Raw genomic sequence first — 14,704 nt, 5'->3', positions numbered from 1 at the left:
GGTGCAGTCTTCTGGTCTCCTCGTCCCTTTCTGTCTTTCTGATTGCCAAATTCCTGTTCGTTCTGTACCGGTCATGCCTCTACAGACAGTTGTGCCTTTCTTTCAGTGTGCCGGCCCTTTCTGAAGCTCTACCAAGCCATGCAGCCTGTGTACACCTCCGGGATCTAGTGAGTGCTGCTGCTGCTGCTGCTGCTGCTGCTGCTGTGGGATCTGGATGGCTCAGGGAATTGCAGCTGAGCCTCAGGTGCCTGTCTAGTAGGAAGAGGTTGGGAGGGTTCAGGTCAAAGAATGCCAAGAAGCCAAAGAAGAGTCCAGTGGGGAAAACCCTCTTATGGCATGTGCTCCAGCATCACGCCTCAGCCCTCCCTCCTGCCCTGCACAAGTGTCTTTGGGCTGTCATACCAGTTGGCTCCATTAAAGGACACGGGGGCTGGAATTTTGAGGGGAGAGAGGGCCATTTGCTTTTTGGAGTATGGTGGCACCTCGGTTTTCAAGGGGGATTGATTCCAGGAACCCCTTTGATTACCCAAATCCAAGGATGTTCAAGTGTGTTTTATAAAACAGCATTGTCTTGAACTCCTGACCTCAAGTGATCCACCTGTCTTGGCCTCCCAAAGTGCCAGGATTACAGGTGTGAGCCACCGAACCCCTGGCCATCATGGTGAAACCCCATCTCTACTAAAAATACAGAAATTAGCCAATTGTGGGGTCGTGCACCTGTAAACCCAGCTACTCGAGGTGGAGCCAGGAGAATCACTTGTACCTGGGAGGCAGAGGTTGCAGTGAGCCGAGATCGCACCATTGCACTCCAGGCTAGGGGACAGAGCAAGAATAAAAAAAAAAAAAAAAGGCCAGGCTTGGTGGCTCACGCCTATAATCCCATCACTTTGGGAGGCCAAGGTGGGTGGATCACGAGGTCAAGAGATTGAGACCATCCTGGCCAACATGGTGAAATCCCATCTCTACTAAAAATACAAAAATTAGCTGGGCGTGGTGGCATGTGCCTGTAGTCCCAGCTACTTGGGAGGCTGAGACAGGAGAATTGCTTGAACCTGAGACACAGAGGTTGCAGTGAGCTGAGATCGTGCCACGGCACTCTAGCCTGGCGACAGAGCGAGATTTTGTCTCAAAAAAAATAAAACAACAACAACAAAAAAAAACTGACATTGTATTTACATATAACCCATGAGCATTCTCCTGTATACTTTAAATCATCTCTAGATTACATAACAATACCTAATTCAATGTAAAGGCTGTGAAAATAGTTGTTACAATGTATTGTTTTTTAACTTCTATTATTTTTTATGGTTGCATTTTTGTTTTTTATTTATTTCCCACAACATTTTCTATCCCCAGTCAGTTGAGTCCATGAATGTGGAACCCAAGAATAGGGAAGGTTAACTGTGAGCATATTGGAGAGAGTCCTACGATAGGCTCTCACTACTGTGGTTTTTCTTTCTCGCTCCTTTCCATTTTGTTTTTTATTTTTATTTATTTATTTTTTTTGAGACAGCATCTCGCTCTGGCACGATCTCCGCTCACTGCAACCTCCACTTCCCAGATTCAAGCGATTCTCCTGCCTCAGACTCCTGAGTAGCTGGGATTACAGGCAGCTGCCATCATGCCCAGCTAAATTTTGTATTTTTGTAGAGATGGGGTTTCACTATGTTAGCCAGGCTGGTCTCAAATTCCTGACCTCAAGTGATCCGCCTGCCTTGGCTTCCCAAATTGCTGGGATTACAGGCATGAGCCATGTCCGGCCTCCTTTGCATTTTAAACAAAAGGTAGCCACACATCCCCCAAATTTGTATATATTTCTGAGCTTTCTTTGTCTTTTTGGATGTGGACAGGCATTTTATGAAAAGTCAGTAAAGGTAACAAATCTCACTACTCACAAAGAGCTGTTGTCACATTTCTGGGTTTGCTGTGGGCCCTGTGTGCACTGATGTCACTCTGGAATTGCACCCGCAGTTTGTAACTGAAACTGTGGCTGTGCCTACCCTGGGCCCCTTCGTCTAAGGCTGTATGGTCGTCTCCAAGCTTGGGCCTCTGGAGTTGGACCTTAGTCACTTCTAGTCAGTCACTGACCGTGATGATGCTATGAGGACCCTCCATGGCCTGGGAGCTTTCTTTACCTTTTTAGATTCATTTAGATTCTCAGGAATTAGATTCTGGGCTGATTGGGCATTCTGTGTAATTTCTGAGTTTTTGGTTGTAGGGTTGCTTTTCTCTACATGTATTCTTCCCACGAAATTATGAAGTTGCATAATGATCTGCCTTCTTCTTCATCCCAAAGCAACGTTGGCCCAGAAAACCCCAGCAGGATCTGCATCATCATCGAGCCGGCCCAGCTTCCGAAGGGAGATGTCATGGTGAGTGCCCGCCGTGGCCGCAGATGTGTCTGTGTCCCCACTCTCCCAGTGGTGATGACTTGAAATCATGATTCTGTGTTAAAAAAGTAACCCCCACCCCCCAAAAAAAGTACCCTGTAGGAAGAATGAAAAGTAGCTTTTATCTTAACACTGGGGTCCCCCACCCCCGGGCCGTGGACCTTATCGGTCCGTGGCCTGTTAGGAATTGGGCCTAGTGAGCGAGCAGGACCACCTGAGCCTCCCGTCAGATCAGCGGTGCCATGAGATTCTCATAGGAGTGCGAACCCTATTGTGAACTGTGTGTGCGAGCGATCTAGGTTGCACACTCCTTAGGAGAATGATGATCTGAGGTGGGTAAAAATATTGAGGCGCCGTTAGCATGGAGATGCGGATAATTCAGCCATAGTTTACATCTCAAGTGATGTGGGCGATTGATGAGAAGGCGGTTGAAGCGTCTGGTGAGTAGTGCATGGTTAGGAATAGCCCTGTAATAATTTGAGCAGGCGCCAAGAAGTGAGCGGAACAGTTTGATCCTGAAACCATCCTCCACCAGTCCATGGAAAAATTGTCTTCTGTGAAACCAGTCCCTGGTGCCAAAAAGATTGGTGACCACTGCCTTAAGGCATTTAGTTAACTTTCTGAATAAAACTATTTTAATTAAAGGGACAGAACAAATCTTCATTCTTGATTCTCTTTCATTCTAGAGCCCCTTGAGATATATAACCTGGAAATTAATGTCTTAACTTGGCCACTCACTTCGGAGAACCCCTGTATTCTGACTATAATTTGCATTCTTCACATGATCACAGGCCTCCCAGAGTGTGGGTGCAGAAATAGAATATTTAAGTATCATTAATAGCCGAAGTGTGAAATACAGCTGGTGCAATTACAGCTTGATTAATGGTCAAAACAATGATTTCTCCAGATAATTTTGACTCTTGGGTGTGTTGGTTCTTGGAGGAGATTAGCCATTACATCATTACATTTTTGCCTTTTATCTTTCTTGAATACAGACAATTCATACATTTAAAATAATTTTACGAAAGTTTTTTATCTGAAATAAGGTAAGCTTTTAAGGCATATACATGACTTTCAGCATGCATAGAATCATAGAATGTAAAGATTTCATGGCCTTGGAAGACCCACTTCTATAAGGCAGTAGGGTGAATTGAGAATTAGCTTTTCATTGTATTATAAATGCCCTGTACAATGTTTTTGAGGATATTCATTAATTTCCCCGTAACCCCTAGATTTTAAAATCTTAGCTTAGTGGGTGGTGAACTCCCTACCTTGCTGGTCCTGAATTCTTACAAAAATCAAATCAGCGAGGATCAAAAGTGGAGAGGATTGAAGGTGGAGACCGTCTAAACCCATCCATGCCAGCGGGGTCCCTCTGGGGCCTCCAGTTCTGTCCTGTTTCACATGCTCACCACCTAATTGAGGGGTTCTTCAGGCCTGGAAGGCAGATCTGGAACAACAGCCGGGCCCAGCCCTTTTCAAGGCATTGAGTAAGCACTTTATAAACATCTTGCCTCCCATTTCATAGGCAAGAAAGCTGAGGTTTGGGGTGCATCATACGTTTTTATAGACACGTTTCCTTAGCTCTCTGTTCTACTGTCCTAAGGAGGAGGACCTGGGCTGGAAGTCTGTCCTCAGCGGTGCTGTGCTGCAGCGATGGTGCAGCATCCCTGTGGTTGGAAGTGAGAGGGAGGACCAGGAGGGGAGAGAGACATCCGCTCTGGTGTTCTCTCACATCCTGTGGTCCAGAAGGCAGCCCTGGGCTTGTTTCCTAGGAGACTTCACCCTGGAGGCTACTTCTCCCAGGACACTTCCTGGGATTGCTGGACAAAGGGCCTGAGTCTTTATTGAGCACCGGCTATGTTCAGCACTTTACTCCTCCACCCACTCTGGAACTGGGTCCAGTGTTCCAGCTTTAAAGAGGAGGCCGGGCTGGGTGCAGTGGCTCATGTCTGTAATTCCAGCACTTTGGGAGGCTGAGGTGGGTGGATCACGAGGTCAGGAGATCGAGACCATCCTGGCTGACACGGTGAAACCCCATGTCTACTAAAAATACAAAAAATTAGCCGGGCATGGTGGCGCGCGCCTGTAGTCCCAGCTACTCAGGAGGCTGAGGCAGGAGAATGGCATGAACCCAGGAGGCGGAGCTTGCAGTGAGCCAAAATTGCGCCACTGCACTCCAGCCTGGGCGACAGAGCGAGACTCCGTCTCAGAAAAAAAAAAAAAAAATAGTAGGCCAAGAGAGGCTGGGGGCGATGCTGGTAGGATTTGCACCCGCCCTCATCTTGTTTGCATAGTGTTCTACCTGCCCTGGGAGGCAGCATCTCAAGGGCGGGTGCTCCCCGAACCAGATCTTCAGTGATGAGTAGTTATGGCCCCATGACCCAGTCCCTTTAAGATGACTCATGGGAGGCAGCTGAACAACTCAGTCATGCAGGGTGACCCTGAGGCTAAGATGTGGCTTCCCCCCTACCCTCCACCAAGAGCATGGGACAGCCCTCTCCCCTGGGCTGTTTATGGGCTGGTAACTGCAGGGTCTTCCTGAGACCAGGCGGATGGGGCAGTCTCCTGGGAAGTGCCTGGCTCCTCTCCTCTCTTCCAGCTACCTCCTCCTCCACCTGCCTCCTCCTCCTCCTTTCTCCCCTTTCTTCTCTCCCACCCCACCTTTACAAATTTCTCCCTCCTCCTCTTGCCCTTCTTCCTTTTCCTCCTCCCTGCTCCTTCCCTCCTTCCTCCTCATTATTTTCTGTGGCCCCTTCTTCCTACTGTCATTCATCCAGTAGTCTTTTTTTTGAATGTTTTGTGCTTTTTGAGTCCCTGTGCTTGGCTCTAGGCCCATGAGTGAAGTTTTTGCCCTAGGGATCCTGTTGGGGACATGGGCTTTCTGGCAGGAGGGAACCTGCTGCTACTGTGTAGCCCACAGAGGCCTTGATGAGACGGGGTGGGAGATGTCACAGGAGGACTCAGATGGAAGTGTCCTGTGAGTTGGCTCCAGGTTGGAAGGGGTGTTATTATACAAACAGAGATGCAGCATCCCAGTCTTGAGGCACCCACAGAGGCTGATGCTGTTGTTAGGATGTCTGTCTTGCAAGGAAAGTCGTTGTCTTGGAAGGTTGAAACGAGATTTTGTAGGGCTTACATATTTGCATATTTTGTTTTGGGAAATGTTAGACCTCTGCCCAGTGAAGACCATACTTAGGGTTTGTGAGGATTAAATGTACTCAGTCGCATAAGTCTCCCAGGACAGCACCTGGCGGAGGATGAAACGGCATCGATGTGACCCTGCGGCATCACCAGGTCACTTTCCTCTATCAGACCAGACTGTGGCTTAGTCTTTGGGGCAGCCACTGCCTCTTCCCTCTGGAAGAACCCCCAGCACCCCACCCACCCCACAGGCCCTCTCCCCATGGTGCTGCATCCTATCCTGTCCCACCCTGTAGTGGGCACCGCAGTCCAAGCGTGTGGTCTGAGTAGACATTACATGCATCTCTGTTGTAGCAGTTGGAATGAGGCTTTGCGTGGGTGGCATGGGTGGGACTTGGAAGGTGTGTGGTGGAGGTGTGGGTTTGGCACTTGATAACTGAGGCAGGCCCAGGAACAGGGTGGGGCGGGGTGGAGAGGGGCCGTGAGTGGGTGAAGGAGGCAGTGGCCTCCTTTCCTCAGCGTCCCACCTGCAGCCCTTGGGAGTCTTCCCACTGGCCTCCAGGCCACCGTGGGCTGGCGTTCTCCAGCCTGACATCTCCTCCTGGTCCTCTACCTGTTGCTGGCTCTAACCTGCTTGGCATTCGGACTGTGTGTCCCTCAGGCCACTAGAACCCGCCAGCCGCCTCATGCTGCCCCAGCTGATCCCGCCATTCTGTCCCCAAGCCCTGCTGATCCAGCACTGTCCACCCACCCTGGCCCTGATCGCTCAACTCAGGCTTCACCGTTTGGTCTCAGCTTAAACAGCAGAGGTGATTCTCCCACAGTCCTGGAGGCTGGGAGCCTGAGATCCAGGTGTGGGCAGGGTGGTTTCTCCTGAGGCCTCTCTCCTTGACCTGGAGGTGGCTGTCTTCTCCCTGTGTCCTCACCTGGGCTTCCCTCTGTGTGTCTATGTCCTCATCTCTTCTTCTTACAAGGACACCAGTTATCATTCATTCGGGCCCAGCCTAACGACCTCATTTTAATTTACCTTTGTGAAGACCCCATCTCCAAACACAGCCCTATGCTGAAGTGCTGAGACCTTCAACCTATGGATTTTAGAGGGACACCATTCAGCCTGTGACAACTCTGTTTATTAAATAAACCTCTCTTAGAAAGTTTAGTAAGATTACTAGTGCAGTCAGGTGCCATTGACAGCCTGGTCCATGTGGCTGTGGTTTGTCAACAGCCTTTATCCTGAGCACGTTCAGCGTGTGGCCTGCATGAGAGGATGTGGTGGACATGAGAGTGGGCAGTGCAGGGCTCCTGCTCCCAGGAGTCTGGGTCCTCCAGGGAGATGAGCATGCAGATAGCTAGGGCAGGTGGAACTGAGCATGGCAGAAGGTGTGCCGTGGTAAGAACTGAAGGTTAGGTGGGAGAGACGATTTCCAGCGTGTCAGAGAAGGCGTGGCTTCACAGCAGAGCTCACATCTGTGGTCGACCTGGAGAGTAGAAGCCCAGGGTGTCACTGCCAGCGCTCCCATCAGAGTCGGGAGTGCATCTTTTGCCAAAGCCCAGAAATCTCAGTGCTGTTGACTCCCTCTGAAAACGATCTAAGGGAACAACACAGGAAGAAAAAAATGTGGTTGCACGTTTCTCATTATTGGCAAAGCATCCCTAGAGAGGAGCGGGAGCCATCCTCTCCTCCTGTTCACGCTTCTTCTGGGTGTTCTGAGGGTGTGCAGTGCAGGAGTAGCGCCGGATTCATCCTCTCTAGCCTCTTCCCACCTTCCAGTGACCCACTCTGCCATGCTCAGCACAGGATGCCCACGCCGCCTTCACTTTGCCCTTCAGTTTTTCCCTGTGACTGCTTGACGTGCCCTGCTGCAGATTCACTGAGCACACCTTAAGTTGAGAAGGCTGCAGTGGGGGAAGAAGTTACAGGGCCTTTTCTGTGTAAAGTTCAGATATGCAGGTGGTTTTATTTCTTTTGGCAACAGTCATGGCTTGGAGAGGATCCTAAGGAGCAGAAAGCATGTGCATAGATTTACACCCTGAAGACTGCAGATGTCTTGGTGCTCTCAGTCTGGGTGTTTTCTGAGGCTGTCTGTGTACTTTTGAAGGCGGAAAGTGGCTTCCCAGGCGGGCTAGCCATCCTTCATCCTCCTCCTTCGAAAGGCCTCTTGTCCTCTTTGAGTTTTCCCCTCCGTGGTTCTGGTGTCTGCCTTGCCTGCAGGGACATCTGCCTGGCTTTCCTCATGAGGGCCTCTGCACTGGGACTTACTGGCAAAGATCACAGTCATCAAGTTCACAGAGAAGGAAGGGCCAGAGTCAAGTCTAACTGCAGAAAGTGACTTGGGAAAACAGAGCCCCACTTGCCACTCCCTGGACTCAGTTACTAGCAGGTGGAGCTGCTGCAGGCAACAGCAAAGCTGACCGTGACTCGCCATCTGCCTTCGCCTCCACACAGCCAGCCCATCCCTGCTCAGCCCCTCCCAGTTGCACACCTGACCCGTCCCATCTTTGCAACGTGCTTTTCGCCAAAAGTCAGATTCTTAAGCCTGCTCCTTTCAAAAGGGCAGAACCTCAAGAGGTTTAGTAAATATGGCATTGTCGGGCAGTGCCATGGAGAGGGCAGCCGAGGCCTTGTGTAACCCTGTTCAGGAATTCATGCGGGCCCATCAGGAGTCCGGCAGGGCTCCAGGGGCCTGATCCGGCTTGCTCCCTCCCTGATCTCGGCTCTCAGGTCCAGAGTTTGTAAACACATGCTTCGTCTTGCTCCCCCTGCTTGGGCAAATCCACGGCCACTTGAATTTTGTGTTCATGGTTGCTGGCTCTAGAACCTTGCTCCAGTGACCCAACTTGTAAACAAAGGTGTTGCCTGCTCAAGAAGTTTTCACAAACAAACAGTGCTGTTCCTGGTTGTTTCTTACCAAGGGCACTTACATAAGTCCAGGGAAAATGAAAGTGTTCTCCTGAGACTCTGCCCCAGGAGAGGTTTCTACAGATCTCTGTTGGACACATCACAGCATTATTTTGTGATTGTCTTTTCCTCTCGCTTTTAGACTGGGCTGCGTCTTAATCCATGCTGTCGTCTCAGCATAGTGGACTTGGTTGTGTTTTCACTTGCAGCCAGTATTTACCCACCTTTCAATTGCTTTAGGTCATGAATTACAATATTGCAAACATCTGAAATCATTTTCGGCTCCAAGCGAAGAAATCATGGTTTAGTGTTGGCCCTGCCTGACTTAAGTCTTTGACCTATGGGGCTTAGCTATCTAACTTTCTACCCTCCAAATATGTGGCTGTAACTCATTCTCTGAGTTCACAGATTCCTTGAGGCCTACGTAGACAGTTGCCTGGGCCACCAGTGGAGCGTTGAGTGAGAACGCTACTCTTTTCTGTTAGGGATGCTTTGAGGGTTCTGCTCTTTTGCTTAGTAAATTTAGGGGAAGCAGATCTGAATAGGAGCTGCCCAGCAACGGCTGGCATTGGGGGAGGATAGGAACCTGAGGGCTGACTTCTGAATTGGGGACTGGCATTCCTGGGGCTGATACCTTAAGCCTTGACCCTCTTGGTACAAGGTGCTTTTTCTCTTGTTGATGGAGAGTTTGAAATAAAAATACACTTATGTGGCCTAAAGTTAAGCAAGTCATCAGCGTCTTTAAACACTGGATTGATGGATAACTTCTTTGAGAATTCCACGTGTCTGCCTTCGACTTGGTGTACTCCAGGAGCAAATGAGGTCAAGGCAGGGCTCTGTTCCTGGTCACCAGCAACTTGTCCAGTCCAGTCAAGGGCACAGGCATATTTTTATTTTTATTTTTATTTTTTGAGACGGAGTCTCGCTCTGTCGCCCAGGCTGGAGTACAGTGGTGCAATCTTGGCTCACTGCAAGCTCCACCTCCCGGGTTCATGCCATTCTTCTGCCTCAGCCTCCCGAGTAGCTGGGACTACAGGCGCCAGCCACCATGCCCGGCTAACTTTTTGTATTTTTTTAGTAAAGACGGGGTTTCACCATGTTAGCCAGGATGGTGTCGATCTCCTGACCTTGTGATCTGCCCGCCTCGGCCTCCCAAAGTGCTGGGATTACAGACGTGAGCCACCGCGCCTGGCCCGGCACAGGCATATTTTTACACCACTATTAGAAAATAAACTTTTGCGATGGTTTCTGAATTGCCTCATCAGACTAAAAGAAAGCAAGAGTGCTTACAGGCCTTCCCACTGAGATCATCATTCACCCTATATGTTTTTGAGTACCAAGTGCCCTCTCTCTAGAAGCTTATGCCCTTTAAATAATATATTCATATAAATATAGCATATCATTATTGGATTTATGAATTATATTAATATGTAGTGCTAATTTAATCTTTATAACAACATAGCCAGGTCAATATCATAATACTCATTTTGCAGTCAGAGAATTTAAAGTCTAAAGAGGCTACAACATTCTGAAGATCTGAGTGCTCCCAGTGATTTGTGATGTTGGCATCACACCCACGTACTTTTGTGGTTGGCTCTATGACAGCATGGTGACAGGCCATGCGCAGCCTTCGTTGCAGTGCTTGCTATTTCTTATTTCGTTTTTCTATGCTACAAAATTGTGACTGCACATCTTTGAGTTGTTATTTTAAATGCAGATATTCTAAAATCTGAAGGCAAAGGATCAACATATTCTAGAAACACTCTGGGGAGACCCAGGTAAATAAAGTTAAAGCCGGAGGGATGAAGAGAAAATTATAGACTTGAATCACTCTAATCTTTACGAAATGTTTGCATTACTATTATATCTTAAAGGGAGGCATTTGGGGGCCCTCGTACCAAGTACCATGTTGATTGTTCTTTCTGTTAAGTATTACAAGCATAATTCTGAGCTCTTGCCATCGGTCCTAAAAAGATTTGTTGGTGTAGATAACGCATACTTATTGCACACTATGGAGGGCTCCTGGTTGGTGAGTGGATTTTGTCTCAAGATCTGACCTGCTGTGTTGATGGTGGTTGCTGGGAGCCCCGAGTTAGGGAAAATCCTGTGATTTTCCGTGTCTTTCAGAAGAAGCCGGAGTCAGTTCATGATTTGGTCAGGGGGACTGGAGGGGGTGGTATTTACCTCCCTTAATCAAGAGGAAAGAGATTTAATATGAAACAGGGAGTGTGTACGATGAGGCCGTTAGGATCTCAAGCCAGCAAACAAAGTTAGCATTAAAATACACAGAGAAACCCCTGAAGGGAGGGCCACGTGATTTCAGGCAGCAGTTGTTCTCTGCCAGTGGGATAGACCGCTGTTTCTTTCACTGTGGAGCCTTAGGAGTATTTGAAAGCTTGTGCTGTGAAAAATAGGAATCTTACAGGAGAATCATATGGGGCCTGGAGAGGAACCTGTTTGGGACAGGCCGATTCCCATCTCCCGCCGCTCTGTACCTCCTGGGCACCATGGCCTGCCTTCTCCTCCCTTCTGGTATGTGGAGGGAGCTGGGATTGCTGCGGGAGGTGCAGTGTGTTTGTGTGTAGCTGCTATGAGGAGCAGTGGGGGGACCTGGGGGAGCATCCTGGATTCCTGAAGAGGGAGGGCAGGACCTGGCCTGGAAGGAGGCCCTGCGCTGGGCGGGGCGGTACTGACGGGAGGGGCACAGTGAGCTGCGGTTGGGGAGATTCCACTGTGCCCCTTATGCGGCCTGTACTGGAGCCCACAGCTCCCTCTGTTTTCACCCAGGACACTCCCTGCCTGCCAGGACCGAGCCCACAGCTGCCTCCTGAGGAATTTCCTGACTCCTGTGGGCAGATGTTGGTGCCCATGTCAGCACAGGCTGCGTGAGCTATCAGCTGACATCGTGTTGTTGTTTTTATTTTTTTAAATCTCTGGTTCCCTTAAATATTTATAAAATTTGAGAGCAAGACTGGCTTGAATTGGGGCCTCTCTTTTCCTTTTCCCTTCCCTAACCACTTTTCACTCCCCGTTTGCAAGGCACCAGTGGGAAGAAGGCAGACAGGGAGAGGTGGGTGCTATCATCTCTAGCAGTGGGGACGCATGTGTGGATTTACCCTTGGCCAGAAGGACCTCCCTCTGGGGATCTCTACAATATGCCCCAGGTTGAAGCATTTGAGGGGTGGTCAGTGTACTGAGTGTGGGGCATGTGGAGCTCAAAGGAGGGGCCCAGATACTCTCAGAACATCCTGGAAGGATCCCTGCAAGGGCAGCCTTTGATTGAGTCTTGCTGAGAAGTCAGACAGTCTCAGACAGAGGTGGTAGATTTGTGGCCAACGTGCCATTGGCTGTTGGAAAGCAAATTGAGGCAACATTTCTTCACAATGCCAGTTCTCTCTACTTGCAAACACCCTGGTTCCTGGGCCCCTGGAGGCCAGGCCTGAGTCTGAGCCCCATGTTTACGGCACCCCTGGCTAGCGCCAGGCCGTACAAGGGAGACCCAGTCATGTTTGTCAACAGGGAACATCCTTCTACGGTCTTAATTATATTTTTTGGTTTGTTTACCCGTCCCTTTCCTTGTAGATAGCACAAGAGTAAACATCTTCTGGGTCTGCCTGGAGTCACAGCTCCCTGCCTCCTTGGCTGGGCTTCTGGGTCTTTTGTTCCTCTGGTGGACGTTCATCTGGTTAGGGAAGACAGAGCCCTCCCTGCCACGTTCTCCTGCGTGCTGGTCTGGATCATATCTGCTGCGGTGGCTTCTCATTTACTGTTGTGAGGCATGTGATATTTTAAAGCCATCTCTCTCCAAGAAAAGTCTCTTTTACGGGAATGTGGCTGTCTCTGCTAGTCACTACCCCTCAGCCTCGGGGTGGGGGAGGTGCCCGCCTGTGCACGGTTTGGTCTGAGAGCAGAATCTAGCCTGTCCAGGGCCTTCGACCTTCTGGGGATTTGGGAAAGTGCCACTACCTGGTGGTCCTGCCCCTGATCTCTGAGTGAGGGGTGTCCCTGTCCCTGCAGCTCTCCCAGCTGTGGCCTGAGAACCCTCCCAATGATGCCAGTGCTGCGCACGGTCACAAGAAGCAGGGGGGCCCCAGTTATAAAGGCAGGTCGGGACACTCAGGCGCCTGCTCTGCCCACCGTTCCCCACATGCCAGGCATCTGCAAGGAGGGGCTCTACCCTTTGGCTCATTGGCACAATCATTTAGGGTACTTGAGCTGCACCCTGGGGACCTCATGAACCCTAGCTTGAGTTCAAATCACATCAGGGTGATTCTGAACACTTGTCTCACACGACCCCTGACAGGACCTCTGGACAGTCAGGCATGGGAAGCTAAATGCCAACACCCTCTCTGTCTCCCTCTCTCCCTTCCTCCTTCTTTGTGTCTCTGTCTCTAAATTACAGCATGCACATAATCATTTAGGATAGTACACACAGTAATGACCAGCTGCTTCTTTTTGGAAAACAAAAAGCTTTAAGTTGCAACATGGAGCGTTGAGATCAAAGAAAAGCTATCACAATCAGTTGTTAAAGTCTAGAAAAAAGAGACCATGGAATTCCATTTTTCAGATGTGTTCCAAAACAGGGCACATTCACGTGGTCTGAAAGGGTTTAGGTGTGGCCTCTCTGAGGACTAGCGATAGTGGTGTTCAGAGCTGTGGTTCCACAGGAGCAGCACAGGGAACACATTGAAGCCTCCAGTGGAGCCCCGCACCCAGCAGCAGCAGTGTGGTGCCTCTGCCTGCACCCCAGCTGTCTGCAGGCGCCTGTCCCCCAGGGCTGAAGTTCCACTCCAAAGCGTGAACTCCCAGCCAGAGTCCAGAGGGGAGGCCCTGCTGTGCTGGCCTCCGCAGAGTGTGTTCCTTGCCGGGAGCATGTGTCCCCGCTGCAGCTGCTTTGTTTTGTTTTGTTTTGTCTCTCTAACCCAGGTGAAATGCTACCACAAGAAATACCGCTCGGCCACCCGTGATGTCATTTTCCACCTGCAGTTTCACACTGGGGCTGTGCAGGGCTACGGGCTGGTGTTTGGGAAGGAGGATCTGGACAATGCCAGCAAAGGTGAGGCGCGGAGCTGGCAGCCCTGTGCCGGTGGGCAGCTGTGGTTGAATCTCCTTGGTTGATTCTTTCACTATCCTCTCTACCCGCTTTCCGAAATTCAGCCTACTGACAAAATTGTTCCCAAATCAGGAGAAAGTGATCACTGATCTTTGGGGGGAAAAATTATGGATAACCAATGAAACTGCCTATACTTTCTGTATCATGGGGCGTCTTTATTGCAGATTTGCGAGTGGTGCTGCACTGGTTGGAATAAAGGACAAAGTTAGTCCATCCTTTTCCAGTTAATCATCTCCACAAATGTGTTAAAACACATTGTTTTTTTTCAGATGACCGTTTTCCTGACTATGGGAAGGTTGAATTAGTCTTCTCTGCCACGCCTGAGAAGATTCAAGGTGTGTAGCTTGGTGGAATACGGGGAGGTCCTTGTTGACACTGGTGAAAGGTGCATGATGGCTACACTGGGGCTGTAGTACTAGTCTCCTGCCTTTGTGCATATTTGGAGATTTCTGTGATTAATTTTATTTAAATTCAGGATATTGGATAGTGGAACAAGAAGGCCCACTTGTGTCAGTAAGCCCCAGAAGTGGCGTGACTTGCTCACAGCCACTCAGCCAGGAGAGCCTTGGGCATGACTGGCCGTTCTTGTAGGAGTAAGGTGGTATTGCATTGTGGTTTTAATTTGCATTTCCCTGGTGGTTAGTGATGTTTAGCATTTTTTCGTGTGTTTTGTTGGTCATTTGTATATCTTTTGAAAAATGTCTGTTCATATCATTTGCCCACTTTTTGATGAGATTATTTATTTTTGTTGAGGATTTGTTCGAGTTCCTTGCAGATTTTGGATATTAGCTCTTTGTCAGATGCATAGTTTGCAAATATTCTCTCTCACTCCGTGGGTTCTGTTTACTCTGATGATTATTTCTTTTGTGGTACAGAAGATTTTTAGTTTAATTAGGTCCCATTTACTTATTTTTGTTCTGTTGCATTTGCTTTTGGGGTCTTAGTCATGGATTATTTGCCTAAGCAAATGCCCAGAAGAGTTTTTCCTAGGTTGTCTTCTAGACTTTTTATGGTTTCAGGTCTTAGATTTAAATCTTGGATCCATCTTGAGTTGATTTTTATAATATAAGGTGAGAAATGGGGATCCAGTCTTATTCTTCTACATGTGGCTAGCCAGTTTTCCCAGCACCGTTTGTTAAATAGGGTATTCTTTCCCCA

At 49.1% G+C, this 14,704-nt stretch overlaps 1 protein-coding gene across 39 annotated transcripts in view; it reads left to right on the top strand.

Annotated features, from left to right (window-relative positions):
- LOC129051253 (tensin-3-like) overlaps positions 1-14,704 on the top strand; it is a 635,743-nt gene that overhangs the window by 132,595 nt on the left and 488,444 nt on the right. For 30 of the 39 annotated variants that reach the window (XR_010138099.1, XR_010138090.1, XR_010138098.1 and 27 more), the window contains 4 exons: positions 107-167; positions 2,297-2,372; positions 13,360-13,489; positions 13,816-13,881. Coding sequence is in view for 24 of the 39 variants with exons in the window: in XM_063718434.1 (XP_063574504.1) it covers positions 107-167; positions 2,297-2,372; positions 13,360-13,489; positions 13,816-13,881 (333 nt within the window). In the remaining 15 variants the exon portion in view is untranslated. The other 9 variants (XR_010138101.1, XR_010138100.1, XM_063718441.1 and 6 more) reach the window with 3 other exon arrangements.

Source organism: Pongo abelii, chromosome 19, assembly GCF_028885655.2.
Source record: "Pongo abelii isolate AG06213 chromosome 19, NHGRI_mPonAbe1-v2.0_pri, whole genome shotgun sequence".
Lineage (NCBI taxonomy): Eukaryota > Metazoa > Chordata > Mammalia > Primates > Hominidae > Pongo > Pongo abelii.
This window is presented reverse-complemented; position numbering and strand designations above follow the sequence as displayed.